The following is a 16,158-nucleotide window of genomic DNA, read 5'->3' as shown; positions in this document are numbered from 1 at the left end:
TCTATGGGCTCTGGAGCCTTTCTTGGGGGACATAGTCACAGGCTGAGTTGTCTCTACCCCACCATCCAGGGCTCAGGGTCTGTCCCTCCTGTCCATTGGGGGAGACCCATTCCCTTTATTCAGATGATTTCAGCAGCAGCAGCCTTTGAATTGATTCTCCTGTAAAGCCCTGTGTTTCCCATTCTCCTGAGAGTCTTTCTTTCCTGGAGAACCCATATAGTGCGCTCTTGGTTGAAAATGAATTCCATTCATCTGTGTTCCTGTTTGTGCACTGGGGAGCTCCCAGTTGATACTCATTTGTGCAAAAACGACAAGCATGTTAAGGTGGGCGTAGTGACTTCGGAAGCTGGCATCAGTCACCACAGCACAGCCCCCAGAATGCTTGTTCACCTGCTCCCCTTCTGTGAACTCCAGCATGCGCCCCGGGGGAGACGGGTTCAGGAGCCCTGTGCAGGCCAGCGCCGCCCGGACTGCCGGAGCTGAGCCGCGCTCTGGGGCCAGGTCAGGCCTCTGCAGGTGTGTTGTCCCACCAGGTGCATAGTGCAGGGAGGTGGGGACGCACTGGGAGTCGGGCAGCTGGGCCCAGGTGCCAGCTCTGCTTGTACACGGGTACCTTTTCTCCTTAGTTACATGAAGTACCAAAGTACTTCTTTCAACAGTGTCCATCTCCTTTATCCCATCCTTGTGTAACTTTCCAACTGAGTAACTGTGTGTTAGAAAAGTTAACTGGAGGGAGAAAGCATTCCAGATTTTTGGGGGGAATCAGAGGAAAACCCATTAGAAATACATTTCCCTCCTAGCCTTGGCCGCTGGGAAACAAGGAGCCGAATGTGAGTTTCACACCAAGGCTGCGATTTCCTGGTGGCACGTGTGGCCTGGATTTTCGTGTCACGAGCCACCCGGTGGACATGGTTACTGCAGTCAGAGGACCTCAGCTCCCACCTTGGAAAGTGCAGTCTGCCTTAAGAAATGTGCCTTGGCTTCCTGATTTTGAGTTTTTGAGAGGCTGACTGCACCCAGTGGTCTCCCAGCCTTTGTCCACAGCCCCTCTCAAAGTGGGACACCCCTAGCACACTCCCAAGCTCCCCACCACAGCCGGACTCCTGTAGAGCCAGGGAGCATGTTTCAGGTGGCCAGTGTCCCCTCCTTGGGACACAGACAAGGCAAGGCTGGGTAGAACGAGGTTGTCCAGGCAACTGCCCAGCTCCAACTCTGAAGCTGGGGGTGGGGTGGGAAGTTCTGAGACCCTCCAAGGGAAGGGGCAGCTGGGGAGGGAGAACAAAGCAGGCCTGGCTTTCAGCTGGTCTGTTCCCAGGAGCCGCTTTGTCACTCCTCTGCCCCAGTCAGCTCTCCCACGGAGGCCTTCCTGGGCCTCTCTCCCCTCTGCTCCTCCAGATACAGTTTCCCAGGAACAAGGAAAGTTCCACAAAGACGCCAGGAGGGAGGAGCAGCCCCAACTTCAGTGGGGACTATTTCTAGCTGTGCAGAGCAACAATTAGCATATGAAAGGAGGCCAGAGCGGCCTGGGGACGGGCCAGGCTGTAACGTGGATACCAAAGGTGGCTGGAGACGGGTGGGGGTGGAGAGGCCAGTGGGGCCCTGCAACCCACATTCCCTGAATCTGGGGCACACACAACCCCTCCCAAGCCCAACTCCCCCTCCCGCTGCACCCCCTTCAGGACACCCACAGGGTGGCAGAGTGCCCGGCCATCCTGTAGGGGACCAGGAGGCCCCTGAAGAAATGGGGGCAATTGCCTAAGCATCCTTCTCACAAGTCATTGGGGACCCAGGACTGCTCGGGGATGAGGTGACTGGTCCCCCAGCGACAGGAGGCTCTACAGCTCAGCTGACCTCGGTTCTGCCTGTTACTGCTTCTGAGGAAAACAACATAACCTGTGCACCGCATTTCTCCTTCCCAGGTAGGCTCTTTGCTGGCCTCGCTGGCACCTCCTTTATTTCTGACTCAGATTTCTGTCCTGTGGCATTAGTTACCACACTTCCTGTCCGGACAGAGCCCCTCCTGCAACACCCAGTCTAAGGCAGTTCGTAGAGCATAGCTCTTCTCCTGGGGAGGCAGAAAAATGCCTTTTATGTAAGGCACTCAGTGGCCAGGTCTGCGCTGTGGCAGAGGCTCCAGTCACAGCACTCCCCCTCGGGAGCAGGAGGGGCCGACAGCCCTGTGGGATGGCTGTCCCGTGTTCCTGGAGCCCTGAGCGCTTCGTGATCTGCAGTTCTGGAAGGAAAGATGGAACCTCCTTGCTCTTCTTCCCTCCCAGGCAGAGCTTGACCCTGGCTCAGACCCAAGGACCGTGGGAGGCCGTGGGAACTGCTCTCCTGGCTCTGCTGAGGTGTCTTCGTGGGACGGGCCTTTAGGAGGGTAGGGGACTGCTGCAGCTGTAGTGACAGCCAAGGACAGTGAGTGGGTGAGAAGCCTCCTAGGGAATCAGTGCACTTCCAAGTTCACTGAGAAAGGAAAGACGCTTGGCACTAGGGCAGGACTTTCTTTTCCATTGTTGGGTGACAAGCTTGCAAGTGGCAATGCCAAGATCCCAGGCCCCTTTGCTTGACACCATATGGAATAATCCCCAGGGTCCAGGGGACAGAGGGGCCTGTTAAAGGGACAGGCGCAGCTCCTCGGGTGTGTTTCAGCGATTTCTCAGTGGAGCCCCCGGCATTCTGCGGTCACATCCAATTGATCCCTGTGGAGCTCGCTCCAGGCAAATAAGATTTTTCTTCCTGAATTAGGTTTTGGCAGTTGCCCTGTTTAGGGGATGGGATGGGGTGATGAAAGTTGGCAAAAAAGGCAATATAACGTTAATCTTTTCACATTGTAGAATCTACAGCAAAGGACAGTTTTACTTCATTAACTGGAAAGAGTTCTAACACTTGGCACCGCAAGGCTTTTGAGTCCCGGCTGTAGGAAAGAGTGGGAGTCCCCACAGAGACACTTCGTGCTTCAGGCCTGCTTCCTGTCCCCAAACAAAGAAACAGCTTTCACTGGGGAGAAGGCTCTCATTACAGTTGGGGAAGAGGCTACCCCTTTTACGAGGAACCCAGAGTATCTTGAGACTCCCCCCAGGAAGCCCAGATGGACAGACACACGGCAGCCACAGTGAAGACTTACAGGACATTTATTTTTTTGGAAGGGTCGAGAAGAACTTTACAAGAATCTGAAGCCAGTAACTACACAGGAAGATAAATAAAATACAAAGCCAGTATGTTGTAAAATTCCAGAAAACACTGAAAAAAAATCTTTACAGTTTAAAACTGCTTTACTTTGTACATAATTACAAATTACTGTACAGCATCTTGGTTTTAACCACTTCTTATTTAATAGGATTTAGCACAGAAATGCTCACCTGGCATCTAAAACAATGAGCGGAAGCAGAGGTAAGAGGTGTGTGCAATCCCCCTCCCGCACATCCTGGCATGTCCCCACACCCCCGATGGGGTGACGGGGACGTGACACACAGGAAACCACAGACTGCACCGTGACCCCAGGGCGGGTCCCTATCGGAGCGCTCTCGCTGCCTTCCTGTCAAGCGGCTGCGAAGGCAGAGGCGTTCAAGCAGGGTGAAGACCTGGGGTGCACAGCAGCTGGAGGTGCACACCCTCTGGCTCCGGGCAGGGAGGCCCTGGCACAGGCCGGCTCAGACCCGGTGTCTGCAGCAGGTCCAACGTGGTCTGCGGCGGGAGAGATTTTAAGCACTTGGGTTTGCCCATCTTTAAACCTTAGCGAGACGGAGAAATAATTCAAGGCCTGACATCTTTTTGACAAATTATATTGGGCGAGGAGGCCATGGAAAGAAGCCTTTGTTTTGTTTTTTCTTTTTATGGCAGCATTAAAATACTTCTCATTTTAAAACCTGGCCAGCAGGCAGTAGATTCTAAACTCTGGTTAACTAGGAATGTTATGCTACGTTGAAGGAAAAAGGAGGAACCAAACAGAAGCAAACTCTTTGCCCCCATCCTTGTCTCTGAGAGCCGGTCAGAAGAGCAAATAGTTGGGACCTCAGTCGTTTGTGCGTCCACCGGCCCTGCTAAAGGCAGGCAGGCAGGCAGACCTCTCTCTCAACCTCCGCCAGCCACCATACTCCACAGGCACATTTCTGGCTCCACGCTGCATGGGCATCCAAGCAAAGGGGTGGCGGTGGGATGTTGATGCCCTTCTGCAGTGTCCCCTCCAAGCCATCCTCTTTATGGCCACCAGAGCCCACTTACCAGGACCATCTCTCTAAAACCCTCCCAGGGCTTGGCTGTCCTCTGGGCACAACTGGTCGCTCCCATGTCAATTCCAAAATCCTTGGGAAGAAAGAAACAGCTACAGATAAAGAACCTCGGAAACAAAAGGATGAAACAGAAACCACTTCTGTGAACCGAAACTTCTGGATCAGGTTCTGGCCTTTAAGATTATGGCTCTAACTTTCATTTCAGGTACAGCCTATTCTATTAAACCCCTACAGGCTACCTCCCTTCCACTCCAAGAAGGGTCCGACAAACCCCAAGGCTCTTACACATCTGTGCTCACCGCTGCTCACGCCAGGGGAGGTAACGAAGGGAGCAGATGAGCGAAGGGACGACCTTCAGTGGCATTACCCTGAGACTTAGAGGAAAAAAGGTAAGGTTCGTACCTTTCCAAAAACAACCTTGATACGGATTTTTTGCCCACAGATAGCCCTTGTGAGGGTAGAAGATGGCGTGCTGGCAAAGGCTAAATTATAGCGAGGTGCATGTTTTTAACCCTCTGCATGTTCAAAGAAGAAATCAGTCAACACAGTTGTCAGAATAATGAAGCCAGTTGCTGACGGCATGTAAAGTGCACACGTCATCCAACCAGGATGACAATTACTGAGATGATATAGCTGAGAGAAGACACACCATCCTTCCGGAAAATTTACTAGATTCTGAAAATCTGGGGACTCTGGGAGGTGTCTCCCTCCATCCTCCCAAAACTTAAACTCAATCTGGGGCATCTGATTTCTCGAGCTTGATGAAGTAGCACAGCTTTCTCATGTGGAACACCCACAGGGAACTGAATCTGCATCACCCTAGAAGACAACCGCTTGTCACAGGGAAGAAACCCAGCCAGGGCTCAGCCTCGCTGGCCAGAGCATTCTCAGGGTCAGAGCACGAGCGCAGCAGCCGAAGCCCCGAGCTCCATGTCCAAGGGGAGACACGACAGAGGGTGGAGAGCACGGGTCTGTGGGCCTGAAACGGAAACCATACTGTGCGGCCTGGGCCAGCGCTCAGAGCCCGCAGCGCCTCCGTGAAGGGCACACGTGACAGCCAATCTCTTGGGCACGAAGCCCTTCCTGTTTGCAGCCCGGAGCACAGGTGGCCCGGCCCACACTGACGCAGAGGAAGGATGTTTGCCAGTGCCCTTTCTAGCAGAGTGCTTCTCTCTGTGCGACATGAAGCCACAGGACTACCTCCAGCAAGTGACACAGACAGCCAACAGAGCTCCATGCAGTCCCAGGACAGCCATGGCTGTAACTTGAAGCTGGGGGGACTGGTAGAAGGAAGCAAGCAATGTAGCTTTTGCTGTTTAGGGTCTTTGAGAGGGTGCGCGTGCAGGTTACATCATGATTTCAAGAGAAAACTCCGCTTCCTCCCTAAAGTCTATGACTGAAAGGTAAGAAATCTCAATGACAAAAACAGGCAAATGTCCATCATAGGCGGCCAGTTTCTCAAGCAAGAAGACATCCCTTGATTAAAGAATGAGGTGGGGTGGGAGGAGGGAAGGAAAGGGACCCCTCCCCCAATCATAATTTCTTTGGGGCCTTCAAGGCACTTTGACAGACACTGAGGAGTAAGCAGCCGGGCCGCTGTTCACTCTCCGTAGTGATCAGAGAGTTGAAACCGTTGGGATAGTATGTTCACCCTTATCACACACACAGACACACACAATAAATAAAACAAATCTACTCTAACAATTTAAAACAGACCTCTTTCAAATAAACTGAAAGATAAATATCTCCATCTGCAAGGCCAGCTTGCAATTCATCAACAAGCACCAAGTTACAGGTTTTTTTGTTTTTAAAAAGTATGGTCAAAGACCCAGCTCCTAAGGGGCAAAAGCAGGAATCAAAGGCCACATTTAAAGCAGAGAATTTCCCAGTCTCACCCCCTGGGAGCTACTAGCGTGGCAGGTGTGTGGGGCCTCGGAGGGAAATGTCACCCAGGAACCATCCTGCACCTGCCAGCCAGTGACAAGCTGAAAACAGACACAGATCCAAATGCAGAGGGAAAAGAAGAAGGAAAAAGAACATAAAACACAGGTGGCACATGAGGCATCGTCAAGGGTCTGAGTACAAGAACCAACAGACATTTAGATTTAAAAACAAATTTTTAAGAAATTAAATTTTGCCAAGGCCCCGTGACACAGAATGAGAACCTGCGCAAGCCACACTGGGCTGGCTCTTCTCTCTGCACCGGTGGAAACCACTGTGTAGGGGCTAACCCTTCCCTGACCCTCCTTCTCGGCCAGCTGTCCTAGTACAGGGTGGGGAAAGCTCCCTGCAGGGGGAGCATGCAGTCCCTATTGGTGGAACGTCGAGGGGACCACTGTCTCCCACAGGGAGGGTCAGGCAGGAACAACTGCTCACAGGGAGTCCCCACGAGGTCTCAGGAATACTGCCAGGAGGCCGTGGCCATTTCTGAATGGTCAGTCAGTGACAACCAAAAAGTGTCACACTGCAAGGGTAACGGTGAGGAGGCCTCTCTACTTCATCCGTGCCAGGAATATGTGGCAAACACCTTGGAAGGCCAGTGTAGAACTTCTTCCGGAACTGACTAATGAAATCGCTAGAGGCTGTGACTGAAATACCAAAACCAAGGTGGTGCAGATCTCATGCTTTTGAAACACACCAGGCCTATTCTCACTGGTTTTCACAAATGTTTGTCATCCCTTCTGAAATGAAACGAGAAACACATGTCCACAGGGGTGAGGTGGGCGGGGGACAACACCGCCTCCGAGGCCTGGCAGGTGAGAGGCTGAGCACCTGCGGGTGAGCCACTGTGCAGAGCAGCTGGGACAGAAGGCGCATGGTTCTGCCGTACCCATGTCTGTGCAGATAGCTACCGTCTATGCGCACACAGAGAGTCCACACTGCCTGCTGTCCAAATTTCAGTTGTGTTCCCCAAAATGAAAGGAAGCCGGCATGCATACCTCATCTGGAAACATTCTTTCAGCTTTAAGGAATTCCTGACATGTTTGAAACCAGCGCCTGGACTTCTGCGGACACTATTCTCAGTGTAACATCCTCAGGAAGGCCAGCCCCAACCCGAGAGTCGTGGGCAGTGACCTGGGTGGGTAAGTCTGGGGCCTCCTTACCCACCCTGATGCTCTGGACCACTCGTTCCTCAGGTGCAAGGCTTGGGGCAGTGCAGAGCAGTGGACGCTTGCAGAGCACGGTGTCGACTTGAGAGAGCAGGTATGCAGGGACGCAGGAGGGCGGGGCTGGTGACACTGCCAGCGGGGGAATGGGGTCAGCAGAAGATCTCTTCCCCTTCTGTGGGCACCTCTGATGCAGGGCCATCTGGAAATGGGAAAACCAAGAAGGGAAAAGAAAGTCAGAAAAAAACAGATCCCCTCCTTCCGTTCTCAAACACAAGTCTTCCGAGGTGCAAACAGATGACACAGGCTGGTGGGCCGAGCCATCAGCCACCAGCCCGTGGTTCCCTAACCGGTTCTGTTAATGAGGTCCGGCAATGTCTGTCACTCCCCACTGCTCCCTTTAACTCTGAAGAAGCACTGGACTTCCTATTCATAAACAGTCCAGCAAACAAACTTCTCTTTGACCTCACATGGGGGGAGTGTACAATCATTTTGGGGGGGTGGGGATAGGGGTGCCCGGCTTAGCAGTCAGTCATGAGCTCTTTGAGGGCAGGCTTCTGGCCCACATTGGAGTCAGCCTCGCCTCCTCCCCACAGTCCCTTCAAGAAGTCATGTGATCTCGGAATGCTCACCGACTGTGAGTTACTATTATCAATTGCTGGACCAGGCAGATAACGGAAGGCCAGGAAGACTGAAATTGCTCCCTTGAGGAGGGTTTGCATTCCTTAATTAGATAATAAATGCCTGAAAATGAAGCCTGCCCTCTACTCTGCATGCACCTGCCACAGAGTAGGCTCCGAGACACTGGCCGAATTAGTGCCTCACTCCTTTGCGGGCAGAACAGGTGGGTTTGGTGAGAAGTAAGGCGGTTTGGCTTTTATACACCTGAACAGCCCCTTCATTAACCTGTCCCATGCCCAGAACATCCACCCTCCTCCTCAGAATCCAGGACAAGACGGCCACAGGGAGACAGGTGTGTGACTCACCACGGGGCTGCGAGCGGTCTCCTTTGTTCTTCTTCTTCTTCTCCTTCTTGTCCTTTGTCTTTGGTAACCCAAACAAGCGTGTGGAGGAGGAGGTGGACGCTGGGGTCTGGCTCAGACCCTCTGGGACTTTGCTGGTCTGGCTGGTGGAACTCAGTATGTGAAAAGGCCCCTTATCTTTCTGTGTCCGAGAAATGCTGTTCCTTTTCGGGGACACTGAGAGATCTGAGTCCAACGAGCCCGATTTGGCTATCAAAGGTGCAGACGGCAAGGGGGATTCCTCAGGACTGGGGAGGAAGGACGGGATCTTCAGCAGCTTGGTGTGTCGATGTGAAACCTGCACACGTGCAGAGGGGGGTTACTGAGAGGCTGCGGCGCCCGGGGTGGGTCAGCTCGGTGCGACCCGCCTCCCTGGACTCCATGGTCCTCAATATAAAAAGACGCAGAACTCCTTTCCTGCCCTCCCCCAAGTAGTATCTACGAAAATGTTAAAAATATCACCTTGGACCCCATTACTGTGTTTTCCTACATGCACTTACCGTCAGCATCATAAAGAATTAACAGGACCTTGGATGAGGCAGCTTAAAAAAGAACTCCCACTCCCTGAAGAAAAAGGGGAGCTGCTGATCTGAAAACTGACTTCCACAGGGATGTAAACCAAAGCGAAAGCAAGAGGAAGACAAGCAACCTGCTGTGCACTCTCTCTGGCCTGTGGAAGCCCCGCTGACGTGACTGGAGGGGCGGAGCCTGTCCTGTGCCATGAGGAGCTGTGCAGAGCCACTGGCTGCTCACACCATTCCAGTGACAGAGGACCTCTGCAGACAGCAAAACTGTGCCTCCTACAAGATGTCACTTTAATTTTCTTTCATGGTCCAAGGTCAATCAATCAATCAAATGGCAACATGACGTGAGTATCTAGACAGGCGACCTGGTGCACAGGCTTTTCACCTGCCACGAGTGTCTGTGTCCCAGAACTGCCACTGAGTCTCACGGAAAGAAGAGCAGGAGCCAGCGGTGGCTGAAGGAAAAACCTCCTTCCCATGGGAGTGGCAGCCACAGGAAAAGGAAGTCTTCACCCGTATCCCTAAGCAGGGGTACCCCTCCGCAGAAGAGCAGCTGCCTCCCTCGGGGGTGGGCTTTTCCCTGTAACTGACGCCCCCCGAACTCACCACCTGTCCTTACCATGACCCACGCATCAGAGCCACTTACTGCCGCCTGGTGCTCACAGGCCCCTAATCCGTGCTGAGCTCCCCCCGTCAGCGACAGGTCCCTTCAGTGGGGTGAAAATTCTGATTTCTTACGTGGCACAGAGCAGAGGGATTGCCCTGAAATTGTCTCAAGACACGCTGCGGAAGTGCCCGTCAGCTCTAAGTCTCTGACAACTTCCTGACCAAATCCCCAGCATTTCCACTCTCATCAACCTCTTGGAGATGAAAAAATGAGAAAAAGGCCTACTTCCTCACCTGCCCCTTTTAGTGTAAAAGATATTCTACAGAAACAGCCTTTATATCTTGGGCTTACTTCTTCCCGGGGCTCAGCACACAGAGGGCTCTTTACTACATCAGTGACAGGTACAGCAAACCCCTTCTACTCACGGCTCTCCTACCTGACAGGCACCGTGGTCCACCTGGCTCTGGCTGAGACGCTCTGTGTCCCGTTTCAGTTGCTCCTGCTCCCTCTCGAGCTGTTTCTGGGCCGAGCGCAGCCTCTCCAGGTCATACTGGTAGGTGCCCTTCTTCTGCTGAAGCTCCTCCCGGTCCCTCTCTAGGTCCTGCTGCGCCCGCTGCACCTCCTCCTCGCGCTGGGCCAGCTGGGCCTCGCGCTCCTGCAGTGCCCGCTCCCGGGCCTCCCACTCGCGCTCCCGCCTGCGCTTCTCCTCCAGGTGCTGCGCCTGCTGCTTCTGCAGGTTGGCCAGGTCCTGGCGCTGCTTCTCCAGGCTGCGCTGCTTCTCCTGCTCGATGAGCGAGCTGGGGCGGGACAAGCTCCGGGTGAGCGCCCTCTCTGCCAGCAGCAGCTTCTGGTCCTCGATGTAGCTGTCCTGTTGCAACACCACCCCCTGGGGAAGACACCAGGAGGAGACAAATGCACCTCTGGCCAGGAAGACAGTGAGCTTTCTGCTTCCTGTCCCTAACCCAGTCCCTGGGGGCTCTAGTCACTAGACAGAGTACACTCTGCTCTCATTTGAAGCTGGTCTGGGAAAAACACCCCAGGAGAACTGTGGGCAGTTAGTTATCAAACAGGGACGTCAATGGCACAGGAACTCAGTGTTCTGTCAGACTTGGTCACGTGCTGTCTGCAGGCACCAGTGCTGGTGTGCAGTGTGTTGCAGGTGGGAGCAGACAGGATGGCATTAGTTAGATCTTAAAGAAAGAAAGCGAGCAGAATTGGAAGATGCTCCTAGGAAGTGTAAAGAAGAGCTGTATCGAAAGGGCCCTGCAATCCAAACAGCACAGAGAGAAATGGGACACGGAAACTCATAACCCTACCGAAGCCTCTCTGGAGTGACATGATGGCCCGAGAGCATGCTGGTGCCTCCTGGGGCATGGCTGCTACACAACTGCCATGCACACCGGCCGTCCGCCACCTGCAGCCTGAGAGGGCGGCCAGCACCCTAACCACTGCATCCTGTGACCCCCTCCTCATCTTGAGAGCCACTCTTCTCTAGACCGAGGGCCCCAGACACTCATAAAAGCAACCTACAAACTCAAAATCCAGACCAATGTACCCTCCTTACCGCCTCTGTGGAAAGAAAGAAGTCAAGGGGGGAGAGAGAAAGGCACACACCTGCAGAGTGCTGAGGAGTTCGTGGAGGTGGACGATGCTCTGGACCACCTGCTGTGGAGGGAACACAGGGACACGTCTGGTCAGGACTGAGCCACACGCCCGCCACCCATCAGTCAGCTGACCAGGTAACCTCCCCACGCAAAGCAAGGTGCTTGACTGGAACAAAGTATTTTCAAACTGAGAGCACCAGGAGAAAAAGCAGGTCCAGTTAGCCAAGCAAAACAAAACAAGACCAAACAAATGACTATGTGTGTAGGGGGGACATGAGCACACAGTATTGTAAAGAAAGCTCCAATTATTCAGACTGACTGGCACAAAACGATATGCTTGCCCACCGAACAGAACAGAAAGCCCGGAAGCAAATCGTAAAGGTTTAGAACATGATAGAAGGAGCATTTGTAAATCAACGGAGAATGTTCAATGAATTGTTCTGAGAAAAACTGGCTAAATCATTGTAAAAAAACTAAGTCTGAATCCTGGCTCACACAAGAAAAACATTCCAATACATTAAAATGCCAAGTATTGAAAAAAGAACCATAAAAGAGCTATGAGAAAATAGGAGAATGTCTTCCTGACCCTGAAACAGGGAATGCAATGGAAGAAACCACACACATACACACAAATCTTCAACTTTCACTATGTAAAACATACAATTAAAAGGCAAAAAGGACAAACTGACCAGGAAGTCACACAAAACAGTTGATTTAAAGAGGCTTTCATAGATCAATAAGAAATTAATATTCTCATAGGAAGACAGGCCAGGAATGCAAACCAGCAATTTATAGAAGAACTACAAATGGTCAACTGTGTAATGTGTTACAAATGATTCAGCTTTACTGGAAATCAGATAAATGCCAGATAAAGAGATACCACTTGAACACCTCAAACCAACAAAATGTCAACTGAAAGATGAAAATCCCTGATGTTGGTGAAGAAAGGCAAGGAGGAGCCTGGGCCCCTACGGCGGGGCTGCGCTCTGCGTAACCTCCCTTCCGGGGAGCAGAGCGCACGCCGAGGGGAAGGGTGCCTGGACAAGGAGCTCTGAGCTGTGTCACACAGAAAGCAGAGCAGCAGAGAAAGAATCACCCCTGGAGAGGTTACATACGATCCAGGGCACGACGTCAGAGTGCGCCACTGTGACCGCGCGTGCCCGAATAAATGTGCTCCGGGGAGCAGTGACACAAGCTGTGGAACACTATTTTTACACCAGTCACACTCACAGAAACTCAGACGCATTGATGGGTGTTATGTAGAAGAAAAGGCCGGAAAGAGGAGCACTGAACATTTAACCCCAGTTATTTCTCAGTGGTGAGATTATGTTCCCCTATTTTTGTTTTTTTTTTTCATTATTGGGCAGTTTTCAAATTTTCTGCCATGAATACGTAATTCCTCTTATAATACTTAAAACACACAAAAAGTGCTTCTCAGGCTTAAGCATATCTGAGAATGCTTTAACCCCTCACTTAAGCTTACTGTTAATAACAGAGTGGGGTGTCACAGAAGAGCAGCAACTCTGGCTGCGCATCTGCAGCGTGTAGCCCTGAGATGCCTGGGAAACACTGGTCTTGTTCTGTCTCTTACCTGGCTCTTTTCACTAAACATAGAGGCAGAAGTCACCAAATGGAAAAGTCAGCAAGGAGCTAACTTTCAAGCAGCACACACCAGGAGCAACGGTCTGTGCGGGAATAGATCAGTCCCACTGAAGGGTAGACACGAAGGGCCTTTCCTTCAGGATGCCTCAGTGTCTGGGCTTCCATGCCAACAAAGAGAAAACAACATAACATCCCTCTGTGCTTTAGAAGAAAAAAGGAATGGTCCCATTAATTTAGAATTTGAAAACAATGCTTCTCAGGAATTAAGGGTCTAGGTAGAGAGCAAGAAGAAACACAAACAAGGCCCTGAGAGGCACACCCCCCGGAGGCCACCGTGGTATACAGAGTTCCAGTCCGCTGACACACACAACCACACGCGCAGAGGAAACAAGAGTTCGGAGAGCACGGCGGCCTCGAGGACTCTTCCTGAGACGGAACCGGGGAGGGAGAGCCAGGGAAAGGAATGCAGTTACCCTGCAGGATCAGCGGGCCTCAGCTGAAGGAAGGTGGGAAAGTCTCAAACCAGAGTCCGATCTCTAACGAGCAGGACACCAGGGCCACTTTTAGAGGACACATGTGTTGTGTGAAAAGCAGGGCTCAAGGAAGGAAGCTCCACGTGAGGCCCTGCAGGCTAAGAAATGACTGTGCAGAGCTGCCCACAAATTAATTCACCACACTGCACATGAGTGGCTCCTGTGGCCCAGGCTTGTGTTGTGGGAAAGGAGGCTACAGACTATACGTGGGGTGCTTGGACTGGAGATGCCACCAAGGAGGCTTCACAGCCAGCGTCCAGAGAAAGCAAGAGGCTTCTCCAGAACAGAGAAGCAGAGGCCACCTCAGCAGGCAGCGCTGCGGCGCGGCACCAAGATGACCTGGGCAGGGGAAAGCAGGACATGAGCCCCGAGTGGTGAAGCGTGCAGAGCACGGCCAGGAGTTGACCTGTTTATATCAGCAAGACAAAAATAAGCATTCCCAGCCTAGCAACTATAACACAATCAGGCTCTTAAATAGCTCATAACGTCCTTACCTCATTGTTTCTTTTAAGTATAAATGCCAGGTTAGCATTACCACCCTATAAAACAAAAAACACGCATTTAAAAATACGAAGCTCCTGAGGCGGGAGCTGTATCTTGTGTGTCGAGGGCACGCCGTGGCATCCCACGTCCATCCTCTTCTACTACAGCCTCTTGCTGCGGGGGGTGAGGATTTGAAGCCGAGCTGATTCTCAAGCCTTGTGAAGAGTCCAGGTTGGTTTGGGCATTTAAACAAACCTCCTGACGAAACTGGTCCCGCCAGGGCCCGGTTCGGGCTGTGTGGTACACATGAAGCTCTAAGCCACAGAGGCCAAGCAGTCAGCGACATGGGCACTCTTAACTGTACCATGTGTTTAAAAATACGCTTTCCTCTTAAAATAAAGTAGGAAATAAAAACAGCAAGTCAGGTGTGCAAAACAAGATCAAAGTGGATGAATTTCACAGACTGGGAACTCAGAGGGAAGTGCTAAGAAGGTCTTTAGATAGTGTATTTTAGGGGGGAAAAATACCTTTTTCAGACCACTATCCGATTCTGTTCTCCTAAGATCTTGGCCATCATCTCCCTCTTCCTTATCACCTCCTGAAAAAAGAAAAAAAATTGTTTTTAAAGGCTGTGAAACAGAATTAGCCAAGAATAGAATACAAGATATATAGCTTAGGGATGTGATATTTCTGAATCCTATAAAAGCCAAAGAATGGGAAGTCACCTGGTGGCAGCTAAGTGATTATTAATTTTTATTGATGCAGAACAACTAGAAGCAACGAGACAAGTATTACTGCTCCTTTGGCTACAGCTTAGCTGAGATCCCAAGAATGTCTTTATTACTCAAAACGAACATGATGCTGGTAGAGGTTCTTGAGTGTTTTAGCAGCTAGAAACTTAGGAGGATCTCACGAAAACATTTATTGACAGATGAGATGGAGCTACTTGAGTGTACACCATTTTCACTTCTGTGGGATAGTCGAGGATCGATTATAAAAGGACATGGCTTCAAAGTCACTTACCTTTTGAAGCGTTCATCTGATGGCTGTCAAATCCGCCAAAGGTCTCTGCTCTCCGGGGCAAGGACACGGGGCCAACCGCGCCTTCCTGCCCAGCGGGGCTGCCCACAGCCTGCCCGAGTGGGCCTCCCAGGCCCCCACTCACCAGGTTCTGAAGGACCTCCACTGCAGAAAGAAAACATGCAACTCTAACGTTAAAAAGCCCAGATCTCTCAAAGTTAAATTGTGGGGAAAAGAACAGGATGGGGGAGCTATAAATTAAATTCCAGCTCTTAAAAAACAGGAGCAAGACTGCACTTAGTGTCTATGAAGAAGTACCTGGACACAAAACCAGAAAGAAACGTTAAGTGCTTACTGTAAAAGTCAAAATATGTGTTCTTTTTTGGAGGGAGGGAGGGAGGGAGGGAGCTTTGATGGAGGCAGGACATGTGGAAGGGTTTAGGGTGTCTGGCCACATTTTATTTCTTGATCTGGGTAGTGGCAACAAGATGCTACCTGAGAACTCACAAAACTAAAGCGTTCCTGTGTTCATGCTATGTTTTACAATAAAGAGTAATATTTGTGTATAAACCACATTGGAAAGTGATGCAGAAGGGGCAACACTGAACGGAAATTACCCTCATTTATTGCACTTTTCATTAAAGGTCCTCCTTTGAGAGCCTCTTCTGTGTTGGAACGGAAGAGGATTCTAGGGCTCTGAGTTGGGGAGCATTCCTCTGGCAAAGGGGTGCTGCACTCAGTCATGTCCCGGAAGATCATCTCCTTTTCTTCCAGCAAGAGGAGGATCTGTTGGTCCTTTTGCTGAAGTTGTTCTGCAGGGGGGACAGAGAAAAGGTCAGGTGGTTTGACTGCTCAGTACGAGATCACTGAGACCCACGTGCCACCTTGTGGTACTTTATGGGACAGCACAAAGGATACCGGTAGTTTTTCTTCCCCTTTATTTTTCCTCATGAAGGCTGTACGAAGTTTTCATTCTGTACTTTCTACCGGGTAAACTACCCTGGGCCTTTCTAGGCAAACATCGGAATTTCTGACACCACACGCTGCACTTCTCTCCCACTCCCCTGCTTCCTGCTAGTTTCTCCACCCCCACTTCTCTGGCTTCTGCCCATCACTACATCCCCTCCTCCCAAGGCCACCCTTCCTCACGGAACCTAAGGAGGTCTTTCGTGGCACCCTTTCCAGCACGGATGATTCCCCCCTCCTCTTTAACCTGTTTCCCTCCCTGCGTTGAGGACATCGTTGGTCCCCTTCCCGAAATCCTCTCTCAGCACAGAACTGTCATCTGCAACGGAACCTCTGGGGTCCCCTGGCTCCATCTGGGCTGCTGTCCATCCCCGACACTTTCCTCTTGGGGGTCTAACTCCCTTCCACAGCTTCAATTACTTCAGGGGTGCTGATGGCCCACAGAAAGCGTCCCAAATCCT

General features: G+C 51.5%; 1 protein-coding gene across 13 annotated transcripts in view; it reads right to left on the bottom strand.

Moving 5' to 3' along the window:
• Positions 1–3,113: 3,113 nt before the first annotated feature.
• AKAP13 (A-kinase anchoring protein 13) overlaps positions 3,114–16,158 on the bottom strand; it is a 230,064-nt gene continuing 217,019 nt past the window's right edge. For 12 of the 13 annotated variants that reach the window (XM_045196387.2, XM_024561921.3, XM_024561923.3 and 9 more), the window contains 8 exons: positions 15,349–15,543; positions 14,735–14,896; positions 14,239–14,309; positions 13,723–13,767; positions 11,104–11,154; positions 9,926–10,375; positions 8,323–8,656; positions 3,114–7,538 (listed from right to left, as the gene is read on the bottom strand). In XM_045196387.2, coding sequence (XP_045052322.2) covers positions 7,489–7,538; positions 8,323–8,656; positions 9,926–10,375; positions 11,104–11,154; positions 13,723–13,767; positions 14,239–14,309; positions 14,735–14,896; positions 15,349–15,543 — 1,358 coding nt within the window. In that variant the 3' untranslated portion in view covers positions 3,114–7,488. The remainder of the gene's footprint in view (positions 7,539–8,322; positions 8,657–9,925; positions 10,376–11,103; positions 11,155–13,722; positions 13,768–14,238; positions 14,310–14,734; positions 14,897–15,348; positions 15,544–16,158) is intronic. The other variant, XM_024561924.3, reaches the window with a different exon arrangement.

This window comes from Desmodus rotundus, chromosome 10 (assembly GCF_022682495.2).
Source record: "Desmodus rotundus isolate HL8 chromosome 10, HLdesRot8A.1, whole genome shotgun sequence".
In the NCBI taxonomy this organism is placed as follows: domain Eukaryota; kingdom Metazoa; phylum Chordata; class Mammalia; order Chiroptera; family Phyllostomidae; genus Desmodus; species Desmodus rotundus.
Note: the sequence above shows the minus strand (reverse complement) of the source record. Positions and strands in the feature narration are given on the sequence as shown.